The sequence below is a fragment of the Chenopodium album genome, chromosome 16, assembly GCF_948465745.1.
Source record: "Chenopodium album chromosome 16, dcCheAlbu1.1, whole genome shotgun sequence".
Taxonomy (NCBI): Eukaryota; Viridiplantae; Streptophyta; class Magnoliopsida; order Caryophyllales; family Amaranthaceae; genus Chenopodium; species Chenopodium album.
Window position 1 is genome coordinate 33,113,608 of NC_137849.1, and position 26,718 is coordinate 33,140,325.

The 26,718-nt window shown below is 32.6% G+C and overlaps 2 protein-coding genes across 3 annotated transcripts; one reads left to right on the forward strand and one right to left on the reverse strand.

Annotated features, from left to right (window-relative positions):
* The first annotated feature begins 3,607 nt into the window (after positions 1–3,607).
* LOC145586387 (small GTPase LIP1-like) lies at positions 3,608–9,847 on the forward strand. Of its 2 annotated transcripts, XM_081643217.1 has the most exons (7): positions 3,609–3,993; positions 4,804–4,895; positions 5,079–5,220; positions 6,563–6,867; positions 7,977–8,030; positions 8,197–8,324; positions 9,354–9,847. In XM_081643217.1, the coding sequence occupies exons 1-7, from the start codon at positions 3,903–3,905 to the stop codon at positions 9,544–9,546; spliced, it is 1,005 nt and encodes a 334-aa protein (XP_081499343.1). In that variant the 5' UTR covers positions 3,609–3,902; the 3' UTR covers positions 9,547–9,847. The 2 variants fall into 2 exon arrangements, with proteins under 2 accessions (XP_081499344.1, XP_081499343.1); XM_081643218.1 differs by lacking the exon at positions 7,977–8,030 and having other exon boundaries at positions 3,608–3,993.
* Positions 9,848–10,522: 675 nt separating this feature from the next.
* LOC145585133 (uncharacterized) lies at positions 10,523–14,148 on the reverse strand. Its single transcript, XM_081641867.1, has 2 exons — positions 13,733–14,148; positions 10,523–10,924 (listed from the first exon to the last, which is right to left on the reverse strand). The coding sequence occupies exons 1-2, from the start codon at positions 14,105–14,107 to the stop codon at positions 10,709–10,711; spliced, it is 591 nt and encodes a 196-aa protein (XP_081497993.1). The 5' UTR covers positions 14,108–14,148; the 3' UTR covers positions 10,523–10,708.
* Positions 14,149–26,718: the final 12,570 nt, after the last annotated feature.

A 26,718-nucleotide genomic window follows, 5' to 3' on the forward strand; every position in this document is an offset into this window, starting at 1 on the left:
AGTATAATAGTCACTAAATAAATTTAAGCACTCTGTCATACGTGTACCATGTGAGTATTTTTGAGTTGTGACATGACTTGGTTATATATTTTCTTTTTGTAATACCATGGCATTTTAGAACCTTTTTATTATATGAAGTCTAATTTAATTGCGATTTTCTATATTTTTCAGTTTAAGTGTTGCAAAACAGATTAAGTAGTTTGTTACATATAAAACGAAAGAATTTAATATCAAGATTCTCATTATTACCAAAATCTTGATATTTACCAAAATAATCCTTGAATTATATTTTATTTACTTTTTTTTATTTACAACTTAACCCCTTTATTTTCCTATAATACCCCCCTAATTTTCTCATTTTAGGACACCCAAAATTTCCTACAAGTTCTCTCTCTAAAAATTCTCCTCTAATATTTTGCTTTTGTTAAAATCTCTCTAATTTAGCTTTACTTTTAAGTTATTAGCTTATTAAAAGCATCATATAATTAAGTTGTTATTTTTATTTAAATATTGTTATTATCTTCAATTCCTATAAAAAAAAAAAAAAAAATTCAAGTTCAATTATTGTTGTTATTTTCATCTTTGTTAAAAAATTAGTTTAATTGTTTAAGTATTCCTATTCTATATTAAAACCCAAAAAAAAAAAAGTTTTTTTCTTAAGATTTAGTTTTATTTTTCAAGTTTATTTTCTATAATCGAAAAGAAATAAAAAAAAAGTTTCATTAGCTTTATTTTGCACTAATTTCTTTTAATATCTCAAAATTCCAAAAAATAACACTTAGTCTCTTTTATTTCATTTTAATCTAGGAGTTATCATCTTTTCATCCTTGATGAACAAAAGAGGTTATCCAAAAAATTGCTGCATCTAGCTCAAGGTATTATCTTTATTCCTTTCTTAATTTCCTTAATTATTATTATTATGCTAACTAATGTGTTTGTTTCCATGTGATGATACCAATAGGGGTAATGACGATATTAGGTGCTAAATTAGCCCTAAATCTTTCATTACTCCAAATTAGACAGCCAAACCTATTGGTGAGGTGATAGGTTATAAAGAGGGGGGTTAATTGCATTTTGCATTGCATCTCTTTCTAATGCATTTTAAATATGAAAGGTTAATACATTTATGTGTTTGTCTAAGATATTAAGACCTAAGGAATTAAGAGTTTATGTAAAGAATGTTCAAGAGTGAAGTGTTACTTACCACATCCCAAAGATGGCCTATGAAACAACCCTTACGTCCAGAAGAAGTTCTATTTCTTTAGCTCAAGTGATAGAACTTTTCAAGCCAACCATATCTCACAATAATTTTTTCGATTTTTCTATGATTTTTAATGATTTTTTTAGTTTAAGCTATCAAAGAGATGAAAAAGGCACTTTTTTTTTCTCTTGATTGCTTTTTTAAAATTGTATTAATTTATTTTTAAGAAACTAATGGTGTCATGGAACCTATATTACACTATATTATGTATTTTTCATTTATGGAACTTAATTATTAAGAGTCTTAAATGCTTTAATTTTATTTAAGAGATGACTTTAGAAATAAGAGTTTTAACAAGCTTTAATTCTAAATGTTGTTTTAAGAAATCTTAATCTTATTTTAAAGATGACTTTAGAAATAAGAAATTTTGACAAACTCTAAATCCAAAAGATGTTTTAAAAAAAAATCTTAAATATTATTTAAAAGATGACTTTCGAAATAAGTGACGTCTTAGGGACTTTAATTTTATTTTAAGACGACTTCAGAAATAAAAGTTTTAACAAACTTTAAAAAATTTTATAATTTTGTGAACCTTCTTATTTCAAATCCTTTTGTAACACAAGAATGAATCATAACTTTGCTTGTTTATTTCTAATAATTAATGATAGTTAATATAAGGTTATGGCCTCATTTCTAAACATGAGGTTAAGATTAATTATATAGTTGTATAAGGTTGTAACAATTGTCCATCTCCATAAAAACAATCTTATATCCCATTATAATTACTCGATGGATTAATTGACAATCGGATATGATTAAATAGTTTATTGTTCCCTTTTATTTGGAAGTAAGGCCTTGACAGGTGTCGTGTTTTATTTGGTCAATTCCATTAAGCCTAAGCACATAACCCTTAAAACCTTACCAAAATTGTCCTTGAGTGTTTTTAAACCCAAAGTGAGATTATACAGCGAACCCTTACAGCTTCACTAAAAAAAAATACCTTCACCCACTAAAAAGTCGTCAATTGGGACGCATTTGTTGAATTGTCTTGTTCAGAAGACATTTTTGGAAATCACTAATCAGGGTGATTTTCCTCAACCAAGGTGGTTCATTTTACTTTTATGAGTGAATCCATCAAAGATCACTAAAATCCCACTTACAAAAATGACATTTACGTCAACTACCCAAATTAAAAACCCAATGGAATTAGTTATTTAAAATATGACATCTGTCCGAACTACGAAGGTTTTGATCCGTGAGTGAATTCAAAATCTCATGATGATCGGTACGTAGTGCAACTTTGGTGCTCAAACCTACCTTATATTAATTATTGTATCATTTTTTTTTGTGAATAACATGTCTTAAAACTTGACTTTTAACAACGCAATAGTAAGAGCCCGTTCCTTAGAACGGAAGGGAAGACGAGTTCCAGACGTTTGATTCTCTTAACCTAAACCCCGAACCCTGTGCCTTATTTATCTTTATGGAGTTAACAGTTGATTTTTTTCCTTAAAATTGACTGTTTTAAAATCCGTCCTTATTCGGATAAAAATAAGGTGGCGACTCTAAATTTTGTTTGTAAGTCTTATCAGACACTTAAGTGGAACCTTTATACACTAATCTTTATCCACTAAAAACCAGGTACCACAAATAATAATAATAATAATAATGATGATGATGATGATGATCACAACTACTAATAATAAAATTCAAAAAGCCACAAATAGTAACATTAACAATATTAATCATCACTATTAGAACACAATAATAATAACAAATTGACTAACATAACATTAAAAATAATAAAACTCAATATTAACTAATATAATAATAATCAGCATAATTATTTACAAGCTCAATAAAAAATTAAAAAAAAAACCTAGGCGGAATCGAACAAAAAAAACCGCTCGTGGGCGGTGATTTCTTAAACTTTTCCGATTTTCTGACTTGTTTCCTCATCAGCCTCGTGGTTGAATTGCGTCAAGTAGTTTTGATTCGTGGTTAAATTCTAGTAGTAGTAACGGTGTGGTGGTTGAATTGTAATAGTAGTAGTGTTGTGGTTTGATGAAGCGAGATCAGACCTAGAAGTCAACAAAGAGAAGTAAAATTAATTTTGAGGGTTAAAGGGGTTATTTATTTGAGGTATAAATAAGTTTGTTCATACAAGAATATGAGAGGTCAAGCACTTGGAAGTGTGGATAAGGGTAAGAGATCCTCATCTTCAAGTACCACAGTTGAGAGGATTCGACCTTGTGACCTCAAGGTTACAAGGTAAATTCCTCTCCAACTACACCAAGCCAAGCGTTACTTGGTTATACGAGCATGGTAACACGAGCATGGTAACACCGATACAATTATTTAAGACAAAATCAGATCAACTAAATAGGGCCTAGATGTAGCAACACACATTCACAAATCACAATAGGTACTCCCTATTTAGTTACTTGAAATGTGCAACCGAACCAGAATTCACAGATCTTAGTGCTCCAACCACCAGGAACTCAGGAAGGCAGGAACTGCATTAGAAGTCACCAAACCAAAGATTGCAACGTCTAATCATTTCCCTTTCATCTAAAAAAATCCACCAAACTGACCTAAATTACTCTCATTGAACTTTGCTGCTCTTCAATCTGACATTCAATCAATTTTTGTATTGTGAAGAGATGTTCTAACTCTGCTGCTCTTCAATCTGACATTCGAGATGTTCTGGAGAGAAAGAGAGAGAGAAATCAGGGATAACAATGGCGGCCCCCCTATTGGCACGGTCCGTGTCTTAGTTGTGGGAGATTCTGGTAATTATTTTTATCATCAAGTAGTTAATTTGATGCTGAAATTTTCTGGGTATTGTTTATTTTTGCTGTTTGATTTATTGATGTTCATTTATCTTTACAATTGATTCTTTTTTTGTGGGGTTTATGTTGATTTTTTCAAGTTTACACCTTGTTTAATATTGGAAGAAAATAGGGTTGGAAGAAGATATGATGATTTATATTATTGTTTCCTCTTATTATTTCATTTGTGGATTTTATAATTAGTTAGTTATGAACATTGAAGAAATGGTTATAAATCTTATTTGTGGGGTTTTGTTGGGCATTTCTGATCATTTTTGTGTTATGAACTTATGAACTTTTAACTGTATGTGCTGTAGCAAACATGATAGTGTAGTATTGCTTAGTCCCATCTCCGGAGACCCGTGTTTTGGTAAACAGTTGCCGGAGCGGCTTTTAATCTTTAGACCTATCCATATGATGTAAGTGCATGGAAGGTAGACATTGTTGGAGGTTCAAGCAATGTTTATGACATCGAATCGATGTTAAATTGGGAAAATCGGAAAACTGCTGTTTATTCTATGCAATTCAGTTTAAGCAATAAATTCACCATATTATTGCAATTGTATCTTTCCTTCTTTATTATGAATAGTTTGATTTGAGGTAAGATAAAATATGGACTTTTCATTGTGTTTACAGTTTGTTACATAGATAATTTATCTGCTCAGATATGGACTTTTCATTGTGCAACTTATTGCCTTCACTATAGTATTCTCTTCAAATGAGCTGCATTGGTTGTGAATTTATGAAACATCAAATTGGCTGACTTGGCAGGTGTGGGTAAGACATCACTTGTCCATCTCATTCTAAATGGTTCTGCAGTAGCACGTCCTCCCCAAACAATTGGTTGTGCAGTTTCAGTTAAGGTGCACTTCATGCTCTTTTCCTGAGTTTAAGGTGATATAGAACAGTGGAATATATATTGCTATCTCGGCCTTATGAATTGGAATTAAATTAATTAAACCTTTGTAGATTCATATAGTAGGTTATGCACTTATTCAACAACTTGTTCCACTTTCTTAAGGACCTATTCTTTCTTTTGGTGGCAGCATATTACTTATAGAAGTTCTGTGAGCTCATCAAATGGCTTGGAGGGAGATGTAGATAGAGATTTCTTTGTGGAACTTTGGGATGTTTGTGGGCATGAACGCTACAAAGATTGCAGATCTCTTTTCTATTCACAAGTGAATGGTAAAGGAGCCTTTTGCTTTATGGGTCCAGAGAAAGTATGGCAATTAAGGACACTGTGGTCAACAATCTGTTGACTACTCGTCTACTCATGCTTCATGATGCATCTAGATAAAAATGAAAGAGCAATATATAAATTATACTTATATCTTATCTACTGAAAAAAAAAAAAAAAATTCATTAACCATTGTATGGTATGTTTTAACTTGAACTAATTTTAATTTTCAAAACTCAATTGATAAAAAAAAAAAAAAGTGCAGTTACTTCTTATCACTAATTCAGTTTCTAAATACTATCATGTGTACGCAATTGTATCATTTGGAATGAGGGAAATGTAGACGTGTAGCTAATTGTTCTAACATGGGTGAGTGTTCACACAGTTAGTGATTATTGGATTGTTGTTGCTTCATAATTGCTGGTGAAATTAAATAAGAGTGTTATTCAACTTCTTTTCATCTAAATCTCCAGCTTCTGTACCTTACTACCCATGGACGGATCTTTAGAGGTCAGGACTTTTGCTTCACCAGTTTCATCTCTAAGAGAATAGGAGGTGGAACATCCATCTCAGCTATGTTAAATAAAATGTCCAGGAGCCTTCATCATTTATTTCTGCCTTTCTGGTTGTATGAATCTTCTTGTCTCCTGTATTGTACTTCGATAACCTAAGATTGCTGCTTCTACTGTATCCTTCACTGCAGCTGGTTATGCAAATGAAGCCATGATTCCTTTCTTTTACTGATAAAAGAACACTAAATTCTGTCCTTATATCCGGTTATATTCAACTTTTGGGACCCCCATTGTGTTAGAATGGAGATGTGTTTTGACACATATTATAGATGAAGGTATTTCTTTTGAGAAGAATGTCCCTGTAAGCCCCAGTCTAATGGCTTAATAGTTCTCTCCTATCCACCAAAGTTGGTAAATAGGCAATTTTGAATTTTTGCTTATCTGGGTTAAAAACTAGGCCATATTCTGCATTTTGATTGGCCTCCCTAGTTATTGTTCATCTAATTTGAAGTGTGTGCGATTTGGGATGAACAACAACCAGTAGGTGGCTGGATTCTGTATAAGTGTTGCTTTCTTTGGTTCCTGAATATTAACTCTCTGATAAATGACTTTTTATTAACTTCCTAGTGGGTAATGTTCGAATAGTGGAATCTTGAATGTTCAGGACTCCACATATATGGAGGAAGCATTTTTAGTTACAACCTTATCTATTTCCATGGAAGGAAAAATAACTTAACTTATTTGGCAGGTTCAAATTTTCAAGTAGTATCATCTAGGGGGGAATGTGTGCATATTATCATGCTGGCTTATGCTCGTATCTTTTGTGGAACTATTGCAGGTGTTATTTTTGTTTATGACATCTCTCAAAAGAGGACAAAATCAAGCCTACAGAAATGGGCTGCTGAGGTCACTGCAAATGGGACTTTCTCAGCACCTCTGGCATCTGGTGGGCCTTATGGGCTTCCTGTTCCCTATATTGTAATCAGCAACAAAGCAGATATCACAGCAAAGGAGAGTGAAAGAGGCAGCAGTGGTAATCTTGTTGATGTTGCTAGGCAATGGGTTGAGAAGCAAGGTTTACTTTCATCTAGTGAAGACCTTCCAACGACTGCAATTTTTCCTGGAAATTCAGCCCATATTGCTGTAAGTATTCAAAGTCTCAAACTTTGGCCTATATTTGCTCGTACTGGAATTTCCTCTTTATTTAATAAGCTGTTTCTACTTTCACTAAACATGAGGGGAGGGATCCTGGGAAAAAGTGAGATTCTTATTTCACGAATGAATTTATAATGCATATGTAGCGAAAGCTATATCTGGGTACATGTAAGATGCCTGCATTACCAAGGGTTTAAAATGTCTCCTACCCCAAAAACAGAATTTATATCAACTGCATGCTTCTCTAGTGAAAGCTAAATGCTATAAATTGAAATTTTTGGAGAAGGGGAAGTTAGGAAGTTGCATAACAAAATTGTCTAATAGCTTGTAGGAAAAGACAGCTAGTTAGTAGGGGAAAGCTTTATTTAATAAAGCTAACTAAGGAGAGATTATCATGCAGAGAGAGAAATTTTCTTGGGAGAAAATTCATCTCTCGAAAGTGGAATTATTTTATATATGGCTGTAACTTCCAGACTTTAATCATCAATCTCCCCCTTCTTGCATTATTCTTGCAATGTAATTCCAAATTTCAGTCCATGGTTATGATAATATATAACACTATCATAAGAAACTTTTATGATGAAATGGGCTAAAATTATTAAATAAATACTGTTTGCATTATTGTAGAAAACAATAAGAAAAGTAGGTATCGCTCTAGAGAGGGGATTTATAGACATGCACAAAAACACTGGGACTACTCTGTGTGTGTGTATGTGTGTGTGTAGGCAGTAGTTTATGTGCATGTGTATAGGTAGTAATTTTTGTGCTTGTGTGCACGTGCACGTGTGTGTGTGGCAAATATTCATTATGGGAAAAAAGAGTCTCCTAGTAACTGCCACAAAGCCCTTGCATTTGGTTTAATATTTACAGCCATCTGTTTCTTTGGAGTCATTGAAGTATTTCTGACTGCATTAGTTGTATTGCCTCATTAACAAAGAAGTGTTTGTTAGAGAGTTACATTTTATCTTCACTTCTTCCAGATTTGACTAGACTGTGTGAGGATTAGTTCTGTTATGACTGGATGGTTTATGTTACTGACATTTTTCCAATCATGCATATTTAATGGAATCTGATATCTGTTGTTTGTATTTACATAGGCTGCCAAGGAGGGTAGATTTGATAAGGAGGCTCTGATGAAGTTTTTTCATTTGGTAACCTTGAACATTATCTCCATTTTGGTCTGATCATGCTGTCCCTGGGTTTCTTTTTCTCTATTCCCTTCTGCGCTTTCCACTCTACAATCATAATTAATGTAAGTAGTGTGAACTGTGAATGACTGAAGGCTAACATTGACAAGTTTCCTTTTTTTTTTTCCAGTTGATCAGGAGGAGGTATTTTGCCGATGAAATACCTGCACCATCTCCTTGGGGTCTTACCTCGCAAAGAACTAGTCAGCATTCAACTGAAATCTCAAGTGATGACGATATTTTGCACCCATCTGCAAGGTTTGTTTTATGCTTTCCTTTTTAATCACTGCACTTCTTGTTTTTACCACCTTGAAAGGAACAAAACTGGTCTGACAGAGATTGCCAAGTCATATAACTTTCTACGAAAGTGATCTCTCTTCGAGGGTATAATTTATTTTACAGTGCAGTATCCCATTATTGCACTACTGAACCCTTCTTGGGGCAATTTTTAACGTGTAAAACCTTATTATATTTAGTGGAAAAGCAAGCCCAAAGCATTTGTAATTTCAGTTTTTCAGAACAGTAAGAACTAATTTTAAAAATGAAGAAGAAATGAAGAAAACAACTTCTTCAAAGGTCATGGCTTGGTAAAGATTATTGCATTGGCAAAATCAGGAGCGATGAGTTGATGGTTGATTAGTGTAAGATTGCGAACTGCTTGTACTTTGAAATATGCTCTGTAAAATGTCTTGCGGTCTTGCCACAGCATGAGCATTTGCAACCTGACAATAAATTCCAAATAACTAACTGGTTCAGTTTTTGAAGTTTTTCCATTGAATTTATTGAGGTTTTATGAGTTCAGGGTTACTGGAAGGGGTGAAAAGGTACACATGTGACCATGTGGATTTATATTAGCAAAATACCTCAAAAACAGTCAAGTTCCCCTTTTAAATTATATTTTTGATGTTTTCATCATTTGCTAAATATTTCAGTTGCTGGTTGATACTTGGTTACATACATTATCTACATCATCAAGTAGTTTCATTGGCTTTATATTTGAAGAAAGTTTCTGGCAGGGGGGCTTTAATGAAAGGAAGCTGATGTACTGTTCTTATTTATACTCATTGATCTACGAACATGGAGTGCTATATGCAGTGTGTAAGAGATACTATGTCATTATGTGGCATATGCTTGTTTTCTGATTTTCTTAGGGCATCGGCACCAAACATTGTAATCTAAGTTGACATTTAGTACATTAAACTGAAACATTCTCTGTTTGATATTGTTAGTTAAATCCAGACATTTGTATCCTCTTCGTAATCTTTAATCTCATGATGTATATTGCAGGTTGAGCAGTAATCTGTACAATCATAACGTCCATCCTCCTCTTCCAGCTCAACGTAATCTTCCACCTCCTCCCACTTTGTACCCTCAACAACCTGTATCCAATTCTGAGAACTATAGTTTCGCAAGAATCTATCAAAATATTTCTTCAGAGTTCAGTTACTCCAAATCTAAGCGAACTGATATTGATGTCTAGTTAGTAGGGAAGCTAACAGCCTGCAGGCTCGGACAGGCTCCTTTTAAATGCTTTGGTTAGAATTGCCAAATTGCCGGCTGGTTATCATGTTTGTTCGAGTGCAGCAACCTCATGTGGTATTTGTTTTCTTTTCCTTCTAAAACTAGCCGATGGGTGTTTTACAAGGCTAATAGAAGTTAGAGCAACATTGATCCTTTTGTTGTGTGTAAATGTGGGTGTTGTTTGTATATATTCTTCCCACACAATGATATGGCTGATGTACAGGGATGTCACTATAATGAAAATGAAAGTTATTTGTCAATTGTTTGTGTTAAGAGTTGAAATGACCGACTCTATTTGTATTGTATACTAGTTTATCTTTGAAATTGATGGTGGTTCCCATTCTACCGAGTGTAAAAGAATTTAACATTGTGGATGTCAACTAGAGGATGTCAATTAGCTTAGTTGGTTAAAATATTGGGGATGGTATACAAAACTTAAAATAAAATTTTGTCTACATCATTGTCTTTGCAGCTCTCTACACACCAAAAAGAATCTAGGAAGTATGGCCATTTAAAATTGCCCCCATATTGTTTTTCGCAAGATGGCTTATCAACTAACTTGTTTCATGTAGAACACTTCTAGTAATTGTTATTACCTTTGTGAAAATGTGACCTTTTTCTTATAGGCTATTGAATAATGGTAGTTCCTGTTCCTTTATCTTGGATGGTGTACTCTATTGAAGTGGTTAGCTATCTAATAGGGTTTGGCTTAGGCGTTAAGAATAGTATATAGGTAGTGATTGATGAGATAATTAAGATTGGATATCGAGTATGGGAGATGACATACTTGGAAAAGGAGAGAAGTATGAAGACATTGAACCATAAACTATGTATTTTTATTTTAAACAATAAATGACATAATTGCAACATTGCTAGCTCGAATTTATGGATGGTTGAGTTGCACCTTCAAATCATTGGTAGCATAGAGTTACCTGTATTTGGAAACACTGTATAATTTGTAGAGCAAAATCAGCAAATATTACTACACATAAGACTACCTTGGCAAAAATGTACAAGATATAGAGAATCTATATTTCTTGTTTAGTACACGTGAACTTATTGGAGAAAATATTGAACAAAAAGGAGGGAGAATGTTAGCTTTCAAAAGGTAACAAGGCCTGTTAACACCAGCCACGATTCTGCAAAAATTCCTTTGTTCTCTTCCTCATGCGAGTGAAAACAATGATCGCACAGGTAAGAACCCAGGGAGGGATTCTCCATCCCTTCATGTTAAATTTTTCAGCCCAGACCGGTGATTCAGTTACCACAACAGCTATCAAGACTGTCATAAGGGCCACACCAACAACAATCCTTGTAACAGGTTTGATCATGGAGTCCTACAAGAAAATCACAACAATAACAGGATTAGTCAATAGGCTTATAAACCAAGGAGAACAAATAAGTTAATAGCAACCATTGGGATTGGTAACAAACTCGTAAATATAATCTCTCTTAGTTAAGACACAAGCATAACAACAGGACATAATATAGAGATGGAAGCAGCACAAGGAAAGCTCCTTGCTTGCGATAAAAGTTACATCAGAGTTTTCACCAAGGATTAGGGGAGCTTGTAATCCTAATTTGCTAACAGCACAAAAGTATCTTTAAGGCTTGTAATCCTAGTTTGATAGCGAAGAGAATAGTTGTGTTTCACGTATGGCTAACAACGGCAAGGAGACCAAAAACACAGACATTTTGGAAACCATGAAACGGATTTAAGCACTTATAGGAAAATGCAGGATGTGCTTTCCTACTGTGGGATGGGGAAACAAAGACTGTGATATGATTGCAGGCTGGAAGGATGTAGATGAAAAGCTGAAGAGGAGGACTGCAATTTTAGCGTGGTGTGGTTGGGTAGAGAGAAACAAAAAATATTTGAAGACAAGAGTACCCCTGATGGAGTTTTGATGGACAGAGTGGCAAGATTGAGTACCCCTGATGGAGTTTTGGTGGACAGAGTGGCAAGATTGGATATGTTCAGCGAATTTATGCTAGACCAAACAACAAAAAACAGCAGCAGCAGTGTGTTTGGAGTGCTCCACCTCAGAATGTGGTCAAGTTAAATTCTGATGCAGCTCTGAATATTGAAGGATGGGTTGGACTCGGGGTTGTGGCAAGGGATGATCATGGAGAGGTTATTTTTACTGCTGTTCGTAGACAGCAGGCCTGGTGGTCTCCTAGCATCGCTGAGGCAAAAGGCATTGTTATGGCTCTGAGGCTGGACAGAAAGTATGGTTTGAGGGATGTGGTGATTGAATCAGATTGTGATCTGATTGTAAAGAAACTATGCAGGGCTACTATCTACTGCACTGAGCTTGATTCAATCCTTGAAGACATCCTTGTGTTGAGTAGGCACTTTAACTCCATTAGTTTTTCTCAAATTAAGAGAGAAGGAAACAGTGTAGCACATCATGTAGCTAGAATTCTCCCTTTTGGTGTTGAGCAGGTTTGGGAATGGCATAGCCCTCCGGAAATCGCCCCCTATGTATTGATGGATAAACTTGCTTAGAGTTAATAAAATTTGAGTTTGCGTTTTGTCAACAAAAATGAAACGGATTTTTGTAAAATGGTAAGTCTGTGGAAGGGCTCCAAGATTTGTTCAAATTTAAAAAAGCAAAGAATCAAAACACAAATTAAAAACTTATAAGAGGATTTTAACGAGATGGCTCTTGATATTGCATCTGATAATGATGACTGGATGATTAGGGAGCCCGAGGACCCAAATACTAGGAAAAAAGTCACTAAAGTCCAAGACCCAATTTATCAGGTTGTCACTATTGAAGATTCTGAAGATTAAAAAGATCAAGAATTGTATATCAAGACTTACGATGAACAGAAAGACAAAGTGTCAAACTTCATATACCATGAAGTTCCTAGTTTCAAAGATGGAGATTTTTACTAGTGTTCTCTTTTTATCATTATTATTGACTTTAAAAGTACTCTTATTGTTGTTGGTAGAGATGATACATTAGTGGGGTCATGTTCATTAGGGTTGTTGCATCTAAATCATCCAATTTATTATTTATGCTAATTTCCATCAGACTAATGACAAAGACATCCCGAACACTAAAGATTAAGTAGAAACATATCTCTCTAAGAATTAATACCTCATAAAATTCTCAAAGTGTCTAAATCAATCCGATCCTCACCAATTACAAGTTGTAACGAGTACCCAATAGCAACCAAAATATTAAAAATTGGATATCTATTTAATTACCACATAAAACCTCATGATCACCACATTAATCAAACAAAACGAAATTCAAAACAAATGCATCCCATCATATCAAATGAGCTATAAATACAGTAACCTACTTCTAGCATTCATTATTCATCATATTTGCAACACTTCCCTATTACGGCAATTTCCAATTAATTTCAACATCACTTTGTTTGGTAATTGCCTAATTGGTTCTCTCTATCTCTCCTCATCGACCTCATAAATAATGGAGCCTCATGGCTAGCACTTATTTTGGAACGTCGAAAGTATAACCATTCAGCCCCTCATATCATATATCCTAAATTCCTTATAAACATAACAATCTATGAATTATAAATAAAAGTCAAGGTGTTCATCACTTAAGCTCAGAGGCATAAAGCTAGAAAATTCAAATCAATTACCACGCTATTGATCACTAGAATTCCAACATCTTAAAGGAATCAAACCTAATTCAAACTTTCAAACCAAAATATTAAATTACAAGATTTGAAACAATCCACAAATACCCAGAAAATCAATCAAACCAAATCACACTAATATATGATGAGGAGAGATAGAGAGAACCAAACAAAGTGATGTTGAAATTAAAGCAATCATATTTAAAACAATCCACAAATACCCAGAAAATCTTAAAGCAATCAAATCTGTAAAACTCCCAAAACTAGAATTCTAGTGACCACTCAATAATTCCAAAACTAGAGTCAATCAACTCCAATTTAAACCCAATTAATAACAAAATCCCAAAACCCCAGCAATTTTTTTGAAATCATAAATTCAGAACAAAATGATTCAATAACAGGGAATGAAGAAAACCAGTAGAATCAATCAAATCCAATTCAAACCTTATTAATAACAAAATCCCAGCAAATTTTAAGTAATCATAAATTAAAAACAAAATGAAACAAAAAGAGGGAATGAAGAAAACCTTGGGTTCACCATCAATGGAAATGACAGAGCCATCTTTATAAGTAAGCAAAGAGCGGCCATTCTTAGGATGAAATCGAATCGGAACAGTACGACCACCATCATTAGGATTAAAGGCATAAATACATTTGAATCCATATTCCTCCATTATATCTCGAACTTCTAATTGATCTTGATCCCAACCACCAAGAGTTGATTTTGCCACCGCAATCGGACCCTTTCCTTGTCGATAAACATGGAGTTCAATCTCCGGTACTTTTGTTTTCACTGATCTTCGATTTTGTTGGGTTGGTGTTTCTTGTTCTTCGATTGTTGTTGAAGGGGTGATTTCTTCGGATGTGGGTTTTAGAAGAGGGGTTGTTTCGTTGGAATCCATTGCTGATTGACCTTCTCTCTCCTCCGCAATGGCTGTTTTGTGAGGGAATCAGTGAATCACGCTCAACAAGAATACTTAAAATATAAAAAAAAAAAAATAAATAAAAAATAAAGTGGTACAATATAAGAATGTTTTGTAATAGTATAAAATACGCTGAATGGAGAGCTGATACACATAGACTAAGGCCTTGTTTAGTTCACCTTATTTTTACTTATTTTAGAAAAAATAAGTTCAAATCAGATGAGATCAGAAAAAATAAGTTCAGATCAGATCAGATTAGGAAAAATAATTTTAGATCAGATCAGATCAGGAAAAATAAATTTAGATCAGATCAGATCAGATCAGAAAAAATAAGTTCAGATTAAATACAAATTATTATTATTATTATTATTATTATTACTATTACTATTACTATTATTATTATAAAAAATAGCACAAACAATAAACGATAATAATTAAAATTTCATTATAAGCTCCAAATCATAAACGTTTACAAATATAATTTCCATTACAAGAAGTTCCAAATTTCCTTCGCTATATTAAGTTGTACTTCGTTCATTACAGCCTTACGATTCTCGTTAAACAAATCATAATCTGCTCTTGGTTCGATTTCTATACCACTATCAATGTGTATATCCAACTCATGTAATCGAATAAAATGTGAAGTGTGAATGCAACAACCATAATCGCCAATTGATGTTTAGTGTCCATATTTGGCATCATTGTCAGTATTTTCCATCGAGATTTTAATTGTCCAAAACATCTCTCGATCGTTGTTCGGAGTGAAGAGTGAAGATAATTAAAATGTTCAAGTATGCCTTGAGGTGGTGGACCATTTCGAAATTCGGGCATATGAGTTCTAATATCTTTATCTTTTATTGGACTCTATCCAACGATATTCGGATATCCAAAATCTACTAGATAATATTTTCCTGTTACAAAATAAAGTTATACAGGATATTAGTATAGTGTTATTGTATGGAGTAAAAACATATACTATTCTAAATTATACCTAGAGGTGGATGGGGAAATCGAAATTCTAGTACAGTTAAGCAATGGTTCCATACGGTAATATCATGAGCACTACCTTCAAATCCAACGTTGATAAACGTGAAAAGTCTATCAAAGGAACAAGCAGCCAAAACATTCCATGTTTTTTTCCTGAACGCCCTCAATATGCCACACCATCATCATCACTCACAACTGCATTTATGTGAGTCTCATCCAATGCTCCAACACAATCCTAATAGTTCATAAACATTTAATGATATGATACATTTTATACGCAATTATATATTGCACATGCATAAAAAGATAAAATGGCAATGCAAGATTATAATAATATTTCTTAATACCTTGAAATATGGCCAATATTTTGTGTTGTCACTTATTTTTTTTGGCACCTTGCTCAAACTTTGGTATGGTCTTATGATCTCGGTAGACAAATGAACAATTGCTTGCAATACTTGTTTGAAGTACAACCCAATTGTTGCAACGGAGTGTTGAAATCGACCGGTAGCATCACGATAAGAACTGCCTTTTAGCCATGATATATAAAAATATTCCTACTTGCTCAGCCACAGATATGTGACGACTATTTGATAATAAATTTTTATTTTTCATGCAAGTAACAAGATCCACAAATATGTTTCTATCTAATCTCAATTGTTCTTTGCATAAATCAGGATGGACATGTAGTAATCTGTTTATGTATTTGCTACCAGATTCTCCACCTAACCTTAAAGGCAATCTCTCAATTGGTGTAAGAAGTCTCTTTAGCTCTTCCAATGCGATAATTGTTAAGCACAGTGGAAGTGTGTTATCCATTCTACAACATAAATCAACAAAATACCAACATCATTCAATTTCTAAAATAATATAAACAATGACTTTTTAAATAAAGACTAATTTCGAATGCAATAACATCACATGAAGCTACTTAAACCTAAAGGTCAGAAAAAATAGTAGCTTTATATGTAGAACCTTAATTAAAACTAGAATAACATCAAATAACTAACAAAGAACATACGAAACTGCAAAACAAGTCATAGGAAAACATAAGACAAAGTTAATTTCGAAAACTCATCAACCCGATAAACCTAATTAGGGACCTCCTAATGATGGATCTTGAAATGCCACCTTCAAATACATGATCTTCTGATCATCACTTCGGAGACCTAAGAAGAAATCTTCATTATCGCCAAGATGAAGAAAATTCATACATTGGTAAATAAATCCTTCTCCTTGTTGAACAATAGCCTCAATATTGTATAGAGCTTCCGAGACATCTTTATACTTATTACCACTCCCTTGCTTACAATTATTTTCAATAGAAATTTTCAATAACTCTATACAAGAGTCAATGTTACTACTCTTGTTTTTTTTTTAAGTTTACTAGTACACCCATCACTCTTACGTTTCCCCAATGAGGTACTTTTAGGAGGTGAAATGCTCTGTTCATCACCCGAATTAATTATTACCCTACTCATATCCATAGCTCCTATATTTTCATCATTATCCCCAGACATTTCCTCATTTTCTTTACCAATTTTTTCCCCACCTAATCCTGGAGAAAAACTCCATTTGCTAGTAGCAAAAGACCCTGAAAAAAGTGCTTGTAGCTTCTCTAGATGAGGCAATGGCCTCCTTAGGAATCTCGTCGGTATATCTTTATGTTTCTGCATAAATGCACAAGATTTCGATTTAATAAATTTAAAAATAAACATTGTAGAGGTCATAATGCAAGAAAATGGATAAGCAAAATGTCATACCTTCACAAATATCTTCCACCTATCATCTTGTTCAACTAGAGGACAACCAGTAATAGGATCAAAAGTAAGACAGTCCAATTGAGTTCCATTTCATTCCAAATTTTGAACTTTTTCCTTAAATCATCCCAATGATTTCTTGCTTGTTTGGTATTGAAATTCTTCCCACTTTTCACGTTCAAAGTACTCACTATTCTATCCCAATTAACCTTTGATAGTCCACCAGCTTTCATCTCCAAGCATATGTCCAAAAAAATTTCTGTACTATCATCAGATCATGCTACCCTACCAGCCATTACACTATGATCAAGAGCCTTTGAAATTATTAGTTTGATGCATGAAATATACAACAAAATATAATGTAATTTATGTTATATTAATAATTCTAGCCAATCAATTATGTTTCACAATATATTTCCCCCTCCACTGTTCACTATCTGATTTATTTTTGTAAAACCGTTCACTATATGATTCTGCCTCCACATGTTAACCAACAAGTACTGCATGATGATACTCCCCAATATATACATGTTGCTCTTAATATATATGTATATATATATATATATGTATATATATGTATATATATATATATGTATATATATATATTGTCTGTACACTCCACATAAAACATGATTCATACATAATTAAAACTTTTATACAATAATAATATTTGATTGATGATAAAAGCTTATTTTAGAAGATTTGATTTATTATCTTCATGAAATTGAACAAAAGAATACTGTCTGTACACACCAGCTAAACATGAAGTATAATAAAAATAAAAACAAAGAGTTAAAGTATTTACCTGCCGACGCTATTGTATACGAGCAATAGAAGGAAAATATTTGGGAGAAGTTGTTGTGGTGTGAGAATTATTGCAATACCCGAAGGATTATATATACAAAATCGAAACGGTACTACTAAACTACCAGTACTCACATTCAATGAAATTGTCGGCCAACCATGCAGAGTAGGAATGTTGTTCTAAAGTAAAAAAATATACATTACTTGATGTATAAAGTTTAACTACCAAAGTGTGCCAACCATGCAACATGCAATACATCTTGGTTGTCATTTCCTAGGAACATAAATTGTATATGTCATTTCCTAGTATAAATATACAGAGGTTTGGTCTGTGTCATTAATTGTCGGTAGTCAATTCCTAGTATAAAGTGAATTCCTTTCCTAAAAACTTGTCACTGATTCATTTCCTAGAACCATAATGTATTTTTTAATTAGAAAATATGTTAGTGTGCTTGTATTTTTCAACCACCTTTATGTTTTTGCTAAAACAATATTGCATGTTGACAGCTTTTAGGACAATATTATTTCCTAAGGTAGAGTTATATTGTCACTTCCTAAAAACAATTTAATATTTACGTGAATAAAAAAAGTATTGTCAATTCCTATAACAACATACTCCCTCCGTCTCTTATTAATAGCCATGTATGGGCAATTTTCACGGGAATTAATAAGCATAAATAAGTAGTAAAAATACATTGGAAAGATATATTTACATTGGGTATTCAAAAAAGTAGACGAATTTAAAAAGCAAATGGGATTAACCTTTTGGAACTAAAATTTAGCCAAAAAGGACTATCAAAAAGGGATGGAGGGACAGTGGCGGTTCTAGAGATTCTTTGTTATGGGCTCGAAATCCTTAAATACGTATAATAAAATCAAATAGCAAAATTGAAAATAAATATTACACATAATAATTCGGGTGTGCACATATTCAAATAATTACAATTGAACTCAAGGAGTCTTTCATAATATAAAAGTGTGTCTTATTATCAATTTATCACTTATCTCATCTTGATCTTGTTGAGCAATTTGTTCTTCACGTATACTAATTGGTTGATTAAAAATAACATAAATCAATTTGTTCTTCACGTATTACACATAATGATTAATTACTAATTGGTTGATTAAAAATAACATAAATCAATTTAATATAAAGTGGGTAGATGAAATGGAGAGATGGTGAGCATTGACCAAAATTACAAAAGGAAAATTACAAGATCAAAAATAATAGCAACACATTACTTTAATTGAAATTACTCCGTAGTATATAGTAACGTAGAAAATGTGGCCAGTTCAAACAAACGATAGAACCAAATACGGTACATCATAAATCCGATATTATTATTTAAGAACCTCTTGTGGTTGGATTTTTAAATGTCGCCTTTCAATTAGGTAACGACTTCACAAAATACTGATGGATTTTCAATTATCGCCTTTAATTAAGGTATTGGTCTCTTAAGAAAAAAGTGCTTGCATCTTCTCTCCATGAGGTAATGGTCTCTTAAGGAATATTCCAGGTATATCTTTATGTTTCTGCAAAAACAAGATTCAATTTAGATTAAATAAATTTAATAAAGTAACCAACAATGCACCGATAATAATAGAAACTTGTTTAAAACATGTCATACCTTCACAAATAGCATTCACTTATCATCTTGTTCAACTAGAGGACAACCGGTAATAGAATCAAATTTAAGGTCAGTCTAATTCAGCAACATCTCAGTCCAAATTTTAAATTTATTCCTCAAATCATTCCAATGATTTGTTACTTGTTTGATATTGAATTGCTTTCCACTTTTTACGATCAAAGTACTCACTATTCTATCCCAATTAAGCTTTAAATATCCAAATTCTTTCATCTCCAAGCATATGTCCAACAATATCTCCGTACATTCTTCAGACCATGCTACCCTACCAGCCATTACACTATGATAAAGAGCACTTTGGAATCAATATTTCACGCATAAATTATAGACATTAATGTTGAATTGGCACCAGGATTATAATCAAAAGGATTCTTTTGAAATAAATGAACTGAAGATAAAATATTAATTGTGCTTTACATTTTCATCGATATTACTTGCATTAGGTCAAATGTAAAATTCATGAAATCAAATAAATGTATATTTTCCTACATTATCAAAAAAACAATGGACAAATGATAAAATTAATGACATAGAGTGTTGAAGTATTTACCTATGATGGAAATAAAAGACAAACAACCTATTGAACAGATGAATAGAAAAATATTTTAGGAGATTAATTTAGACTGTGAAAATTATGACACTAAGATGTTGTTTTATATAGGAAAATAGAGGTGTTACCCATAGTTGTTCGGAATATTGGAATATGAAGTGATAATTTTCAATTCAATTTAGTCAACCATTTTGCATTACCAAAAAATTTGTAAAATTCCCTATAACAAAAACAAGTTAAATCTCTTTTTTCTATATAACAAAAAGCTATGAAAAATTTAATCTGTAATTTAGGTTTTGAGGATCCCATTTTAATACTTTCTTATAAACAAATTCATTTATGATGTGGGATATTGTAAATAATAAAATTATCAAATATTACAAGTCTATTACCTTGTACTCTATGATAATATTAATACTTCTAGGTTTCTTTTAAAATATTTGTAAGGGATCTAAAATATTTTATAATAATAATAATAATTTTCCTAATAATAATAATAATAATAATAGTAATAATAATAATAATAATAATAATAATAATAATAATAATAAATAATAATAATAATAAAACGTTAATTGATTAAAATTAAAAGTAGAATATTGAAATAATTAAAATAAGTTCAGATCAGAAAAGATAAGTTCAGATCAAATCAGATTAGAAAAAATAAGTTCAGATAAGATCAGATAAGATAAGATCAGATAAGATAAGATCAGATCAGATAAGATAAGATAAGATAAGATCAGATCAGATCAGACCAGACCAGATCAGCTTAAATCAGGTGAACTAAACAGGACCTAAGTCTATGTGTATCCTCACATATACATCCAATGAAATTGCGCAACGTCAACGTTCTTAAAAAAGAAAGAAAGAAAGAGAGTTGAGCGGGAGAGTTAAGCAGTAAAAAGGTGTGAGATTCCCACCTAAAAAGAGAGCAGCGGTAAAGGATGAAATTAAGGCGCCATTTTGTTAAAAAATATTACTTCCTCGACCAAGATATGTTATATGGTTTTAGAAACAATTTCTATGGTAATGGCCAATGAAGTTCTAGTCATTCGTTGAATCGAAACTGAATTAAGAAGGTCAAAATTTTATCGGGTGACATTGATAGTAAGTTTTTTAATCAATTGATTAGGTTTAAAATGTATAATTGAAAGTTTTTTTTCTTGATTTGACATAGTTGTAGCGAGTAAATTAGGAAATATGTTATATTTGATGAAAATGATTTTTACAAGGATATATAATTGGTTTGAGGTTATAAGGGTTGAAGAAGATATGCTTTTAGTTTTGTAATGGAATTCCAATCCATGGATTTATTTTTGATAAAATTTGGAAGTTTTTGTTTTGTAGGTAATAATGTATAATGTACCTTTCTTATGAGTTTTTAAGGTAAATTATTTTTAAGCAATTTTAGTGAGATATTAATTTTTTTAGTATGAATATAATTATAGTGGTATAATTATGTATTATTAGATGTACATAATATAATTATAGTGGGAAATAATTTATGAGTTTAATTGTGCTATGCAAGGTTGGGTTGTAGTGTAATGGCAAATGTGGAGGACAATTTGGAAAGAAACATTGATCTAAATGAGGTGTTTGAGGACTGTGAAGAAGAGGATCGGGGAATAGCAAATGATCCAGAAGTTGGAATGACCTTTGTATCCAAAGAAGAGTATGCCCAATTTTGCCACAACTATGCTTTCAAAAAGGGTTTTATGTTCTTCACTGAAACTAGCAAACTAATGGATGAGTTCAAGAACGACGGTGTTACTCGAATAGGGGTAGGGAAGTATGAGACAACGTACCATATGATGCAATGAATAAGATTTAAATGTAAAATGGGGGGGGGTGTAAACTGAGCAAAGGGTCAAACGTCACAGGATGCAAAGTGTTTATTGATGCTCGTATAGTAGATGGGAAGATGCAGGTATGTGGTTGTAAATTGGATCACAATCACTCAATTGATCCATCATGTAGCCGTTTAATGGTGAATTATAGAAGTGTAGATGAACCTACTTGTGAACGAGTCATGAATTTAGACAAGGCAGGGATTAGTATTAACAAATCTTTTAATGCCTTGTTAGTTGAAAGTGGTGGACATGAGAATATATCTTATAACATGAGGGACATTAGGAATATTGTCAACCTTGAAAGACGTTGTTCTAGGTTTCAAGGGGATGCAATTGCGTTGGAGGAATAGTTTCGTGTGCAAAAGGAATTCGATAGTACATTCTATAGTGCAATACAAAGAGATGAAGAGGGGAGATTAATGAATGCATTTTGGTCAGATGCTAGAAGTAGGGCTTCTTGGAAAGATTTTGGTGATATAATTACGTTTGATACCACATTTTCAACGAATCGGTATGATTTAAGAATTTAGAGTTTTTCACAATAAAAAAAATATAGAGTTTGTTACTTAAAAATAACTTTTCTTACTGAAAAAAAAATACTTTTGTTACTTTCAAAATAGTTTTGCTATTTGTTCGAATTGTTTAGTTGTAATTATAATTTGCATAGGTCATATAATATAAATATTGTTTGAAATAAGAAGTGTTTAGTGGTGCAAATTATAATGATTTGATTGTATAATGTTGTTGCATCTTATTGAAAGCATATGGTAACCTTGTTTATATGTAATTATTTTTGGTAGGTATCGTATTCCATTTGCTCCGTTTGTTGGGGTTAATCACCATGGTAAATCAATTGTTTTTGCCTCTACCCTTATTTCACACGAAGATTCCGATACATTTGTGTGGGTTTTTAGGCAATGGCTAGAATGCATGGGCAAGCCACCTTCCATAATTTTGATAGATCAATGTAGGGCAATTGGAAAGGTGGTGCAAATTGTATTTCATAAGGTTCCCCATAGGCTATGTTTATGGCATTTACTACAGAATGCTGCAAAAAGCCTTGGAAGTCATGCTAAATGGAAGGAGATTGATGTGGCCATACGAGCAGCTGTGCATGACTTTCTTGATCCCGACGAGTTTGATGAGGATTAGCAACTTATCATACAAAAGTTTGGGTTGCAACAAAATACTTGGATGAATGAAGCGTATGAAATAAGAGATCGTTGGGCTCCTGGATATTGGAGGGACACATTTTGGGCAGGATTGTCGTCCACACGAAGAAGTGAAGGAATGAATAGAGTTTTTAAAACATACGTGAGTTTGAATTCAGGGTTGACTCAATTTGTGAAGCAATACGAGGCAACAATGAAAGAGAAAGTTGAAGAGGAAAAAATCATGAACTTTGAGTGTGTGACTAAGCCCCTTGATGTGGACAAAAGTATCATAGTTGAGTACGTCTTCCACAAAGCCTATACTAATGCAAAATTTAGTGAGGTTAAAGAGGAGTGTAATGGTCTTAAACATGAATGTTAACAAGACGGGTAGCTTAGGATCAGTGTCGTTTACCCAATTTGGAGGAAAAGGTGGAAGTCATTCAACTTAAGTATAGATGTAGTGAAAGGAGACTTTTGTTGCTCGTGTAAGTTGTTTGAGTTAAGGGGAATTCTATGCAGGCACATAATCCATGTTCTTGAGGTCGAGGATATTGAATTCATTCCAGAGAGATACATCATGTAATACCTCGTATTTTTATACGTATTTTAATTAAAATAAGTATTTTAAGAAGTATTTAATTAAATTGAAATGTTTTATTTAAAGTAGTTTAATTATTTATTTTAATAAGTTTGGAAATATTTTATAAAAGGAAAGTTTATTTAATTAATTATTTTAATTAAGTTGGGGTGTAATTTAGGAAAGTTTTATTTTAAGTAAAGTTTTATTAGGGAAGGGATTAGGAAAATTAAAAGAGGAAAGATTTGGGAGAAGGGTTTCTAGAGAAGGGGTATAAATATCCCACATATGAGGCAAATCAACTTTTCCCAGAGTGGAGAAAACCCAAGGTAAACTTCTCTCCCTTTTCTTTTTTTTTTTTTTTTTTTTTTTTCTTTCTCCTTTTTCCCCTTCCCCTTTTCTTTTTTTTTTCGGCTGCTCCTCCCACCACCACTGCCGACCACCGGCAGTAGGTGGCTGCCGCCGCCAGCAGCATCAGCCGCCGGCAGCAGGTAGCCACCGGCGCGGGCATCCGGGGTGGTGGTTGCCGCTGCCTTCTTCCTCCCCTTTTCCGAATGTAAAAAAAAAAAAAAAATCTTCATTGTTAAAAACTAATCTATGCTTAAATCTAATTGTTAATTATGAGTTTTGGGATTTGATTTTGATGTTTGATTATAAGTATTATGTTAATTAATTTTTAGATTATATTTTTAATTAAAAAGCCCCAATTTTTGAAACCCTAGGTTCTTGATTTATAAATTATTGAAGGATTATGATATATAATGGTGTAAACCTTTGATTAAAGTGTTTTAAGACTAAATTACAGCAAGTTTTAATTAAAATATAGTGCTGGAATTTTTGGTAAAGCATTAAAAATCAAGTTTCTTTAAAGAATTTTAATTACCCATTAATTGGGATTAAAGTATGATGTTTTAAATAAATTATGAGGGGTTTTATAATAGTATATATTGGTGGAAATTTGTGTAGCGTGGATTTTAATACTCTTCTATAATTTTAAATTGTAGGAGACTTTGAAGTGAGCGATTTTTATTAATTGTGGCGATATTAAGATCGTATACAAGGTACGTTCGCGTACTTAGCATAATTATATTGATCTATTAGCATGCTAAATGTGGTTGATCGATTATAAGAAGTATCATGCTAGGTTTGGAATGGAATTTATGATTTGGATGTTATTGGTGAATGGATTATGAGGATGATTTATTTGTGATGGATTATTGATTGGAAAATAATAATTGGAGTATTATTTATGAACCTCATATTTATTTGCGGCATGTTAGAGGGCATGTTTAATTAAACTAAGTTTAATTTGGTTTGGAATAATGAAAAGGAATTTTATTATGGTTCATATAATTTTTATTGATGCTATAAGCATGAGGAAAGAGCTATATAAGTGTCTATGTATACCAGGAATAAATTGTATGTTGGTGCCTTAGTGCACTTAAGGTGTTTTTAACACCGAGGGATAGAATTTGTGGCGCTTCATGCATTTATGGTGTTTTTGACACCGAAGTAGAATTAAAAAGGGTTCAACATTTAATATTATATGGTCACTAATTATTCAAGAATTAAATTGTTATATTGAATTATTTGATTAATTATTGTTGATTGAATGATTATGGTTTGAGAGTCATCACCGAGTTTAATAATCTGTAAATAACGTAAAGTGAAAGAGATTACGCACCAAAACTCTTGAAACGTATATACCTTGAGTATGAACTTATGGGGGGAGTTATGGGGTTTTATATTTAACCATAACTTCTACTGGACTACAGGACGCTGTACATTCCTTTTATTATTATTATGCGCAGGAATTCTGCCACTTACGAGTGGTTTTGATGCTGGCACGGTTAGATCCCATGTCAGTAACCTCAATTTATTTGGGAGAGGTTAGTGGGAAACCCGTTCGATGCGTAATCAACGCTAAATAAATTATTTAGTGTCTAGTGAGAACTTTTATTGAATGTTGTATGCTTGAAAAAAAGGTGCAACAAGGTAAGTCGTGTGTTGATAGGGAATTGTATGCTAGTGTGTTAATTACGCTTATGTACTCAGCTTTGCTGATTGTGTGTTTTGTGTATTTGTTGGCCTTGTCTTTATCATGGCCCTATGATGACCCATTTTTAATGGAGAGTAGTGGAAATAGGTAGAGATAAGTTTTTCAGGTGATGAAGCATATTCATGAATGGGCATGAGTAAAGAGCGAATCATGCTAGTTTCTATAAGTTTATGATTGTGTTATTGCTTTATTTATTTATAACTTAATTATTATGCGTGACTAACGAAAAGAGTTTTGAGTTCAGTTTTGATTTTAATAAGGGCCTTAAATGGTTCCAAGTTGTAGGTTGATTTTATTTATTTCGTTTGACTTTGGTTTGAGTTTACTTTTGTTGATTGTCTTTTCAAGTTGACTTGTTTTGTATGGTTTTGAAATTAGTCTTCCGCTGTGTGTCTTTGATAGTTGCCTTAGCCGTTTTCACGGTGGCGATAATGTCTTAGATATTCCTATTTAAGGTTTTAAAAAGGGCAAAATATGTATTTTAAAAGAAAGGAATTTCTAGGGTGTTACAAAGTGGTATCTGGGAGCTTTGGTTGAGATTTTATTACCACTTAAGCCAAAAACGTGTTTTAATTTTAAACTTGGCTAAGTACTTATTTATTGGTAAAATTTTTAGAGAATTAATTTTATTCTATTTTATTCTAATTATTTTATTTTATTTATTTTTTATTTATTTTTTATATTTTTTTTATAATTTTAATAAGGTCTGAAATTTTTTTTATTTGGCCGAAACTTCTTGGTCTTTTCCCTATTATTTTAGAAAAAATTAAATTAAAGAGAGTCAAAAATATTTTTAGTTTGTTCATTTTGCACGAAAGCAAGGATTAAGGTAAGTATTATGTGTTTACGGTTTTAAAAGCATGTTGGTGAGAATGGGTAGGAAAGAATTTGGGCACATAAGTTAGAAATAATCATGTCCTTGTATGCATTAATATTTAGGTTGTGAATGTTTAATCATGAATGTATTGCTTGAGGATATGTATTTATGTGTTTAGAAATAAGAAAATTGTTTGATTGAACATTGAACCTATTTCATGCAAGAACTGTATTATTTTGTTTTCTTTGGGAAAGGGAATTCTTTTCTAAGTCTTTTCTTTACAGGATGCCGAATCTTCCTAGCAGATACACCGAACTAGGCACTCTCACTAAGAAACCTAACACTAGTAGAAAAACAGCAAGGGCACCGGTTCAAACCCGGCCTAA

Bases quoted from the DNA above. Each gene is read 5' to 3' on its own strand.
- LOC145586387 (XM_081643217.1), top strand. From the start codon at position 3,903: ATGTTCTGGAGAGAAAGAGAGAGAGAAATCAGGGATAACAATGGCGGC. The intron at 8,031-8,196 runs GTAACCTTGAAC...TTTTTTTTCCAG, and splicing joins TGATGAAGTTTTTTCATTTG to TTGATCAGGAGGAGGTATTT. The intron at 8,325-9,353 runs GTTTGTTTTATG...TGTATATTGCAG, and splicing joins ATTTTGCACCCATCTGCAAG to GTTGAGCAGTAATCTGTACA.
- LOC145585133 (XM_081641867.1), bottom strand. From the start codon at position 14,107: ATGGATTCCAACGAAACAACCCCTCTTCTAAAACCCACATCCGAAGAA. The intron at 10,925-13,732 runs GTTTTCTTCATT...ATTTTCTTGTAG, and splicing joins CCATTGATGGTGAACCCAAG to GACTCCATGATCAAACCTGT.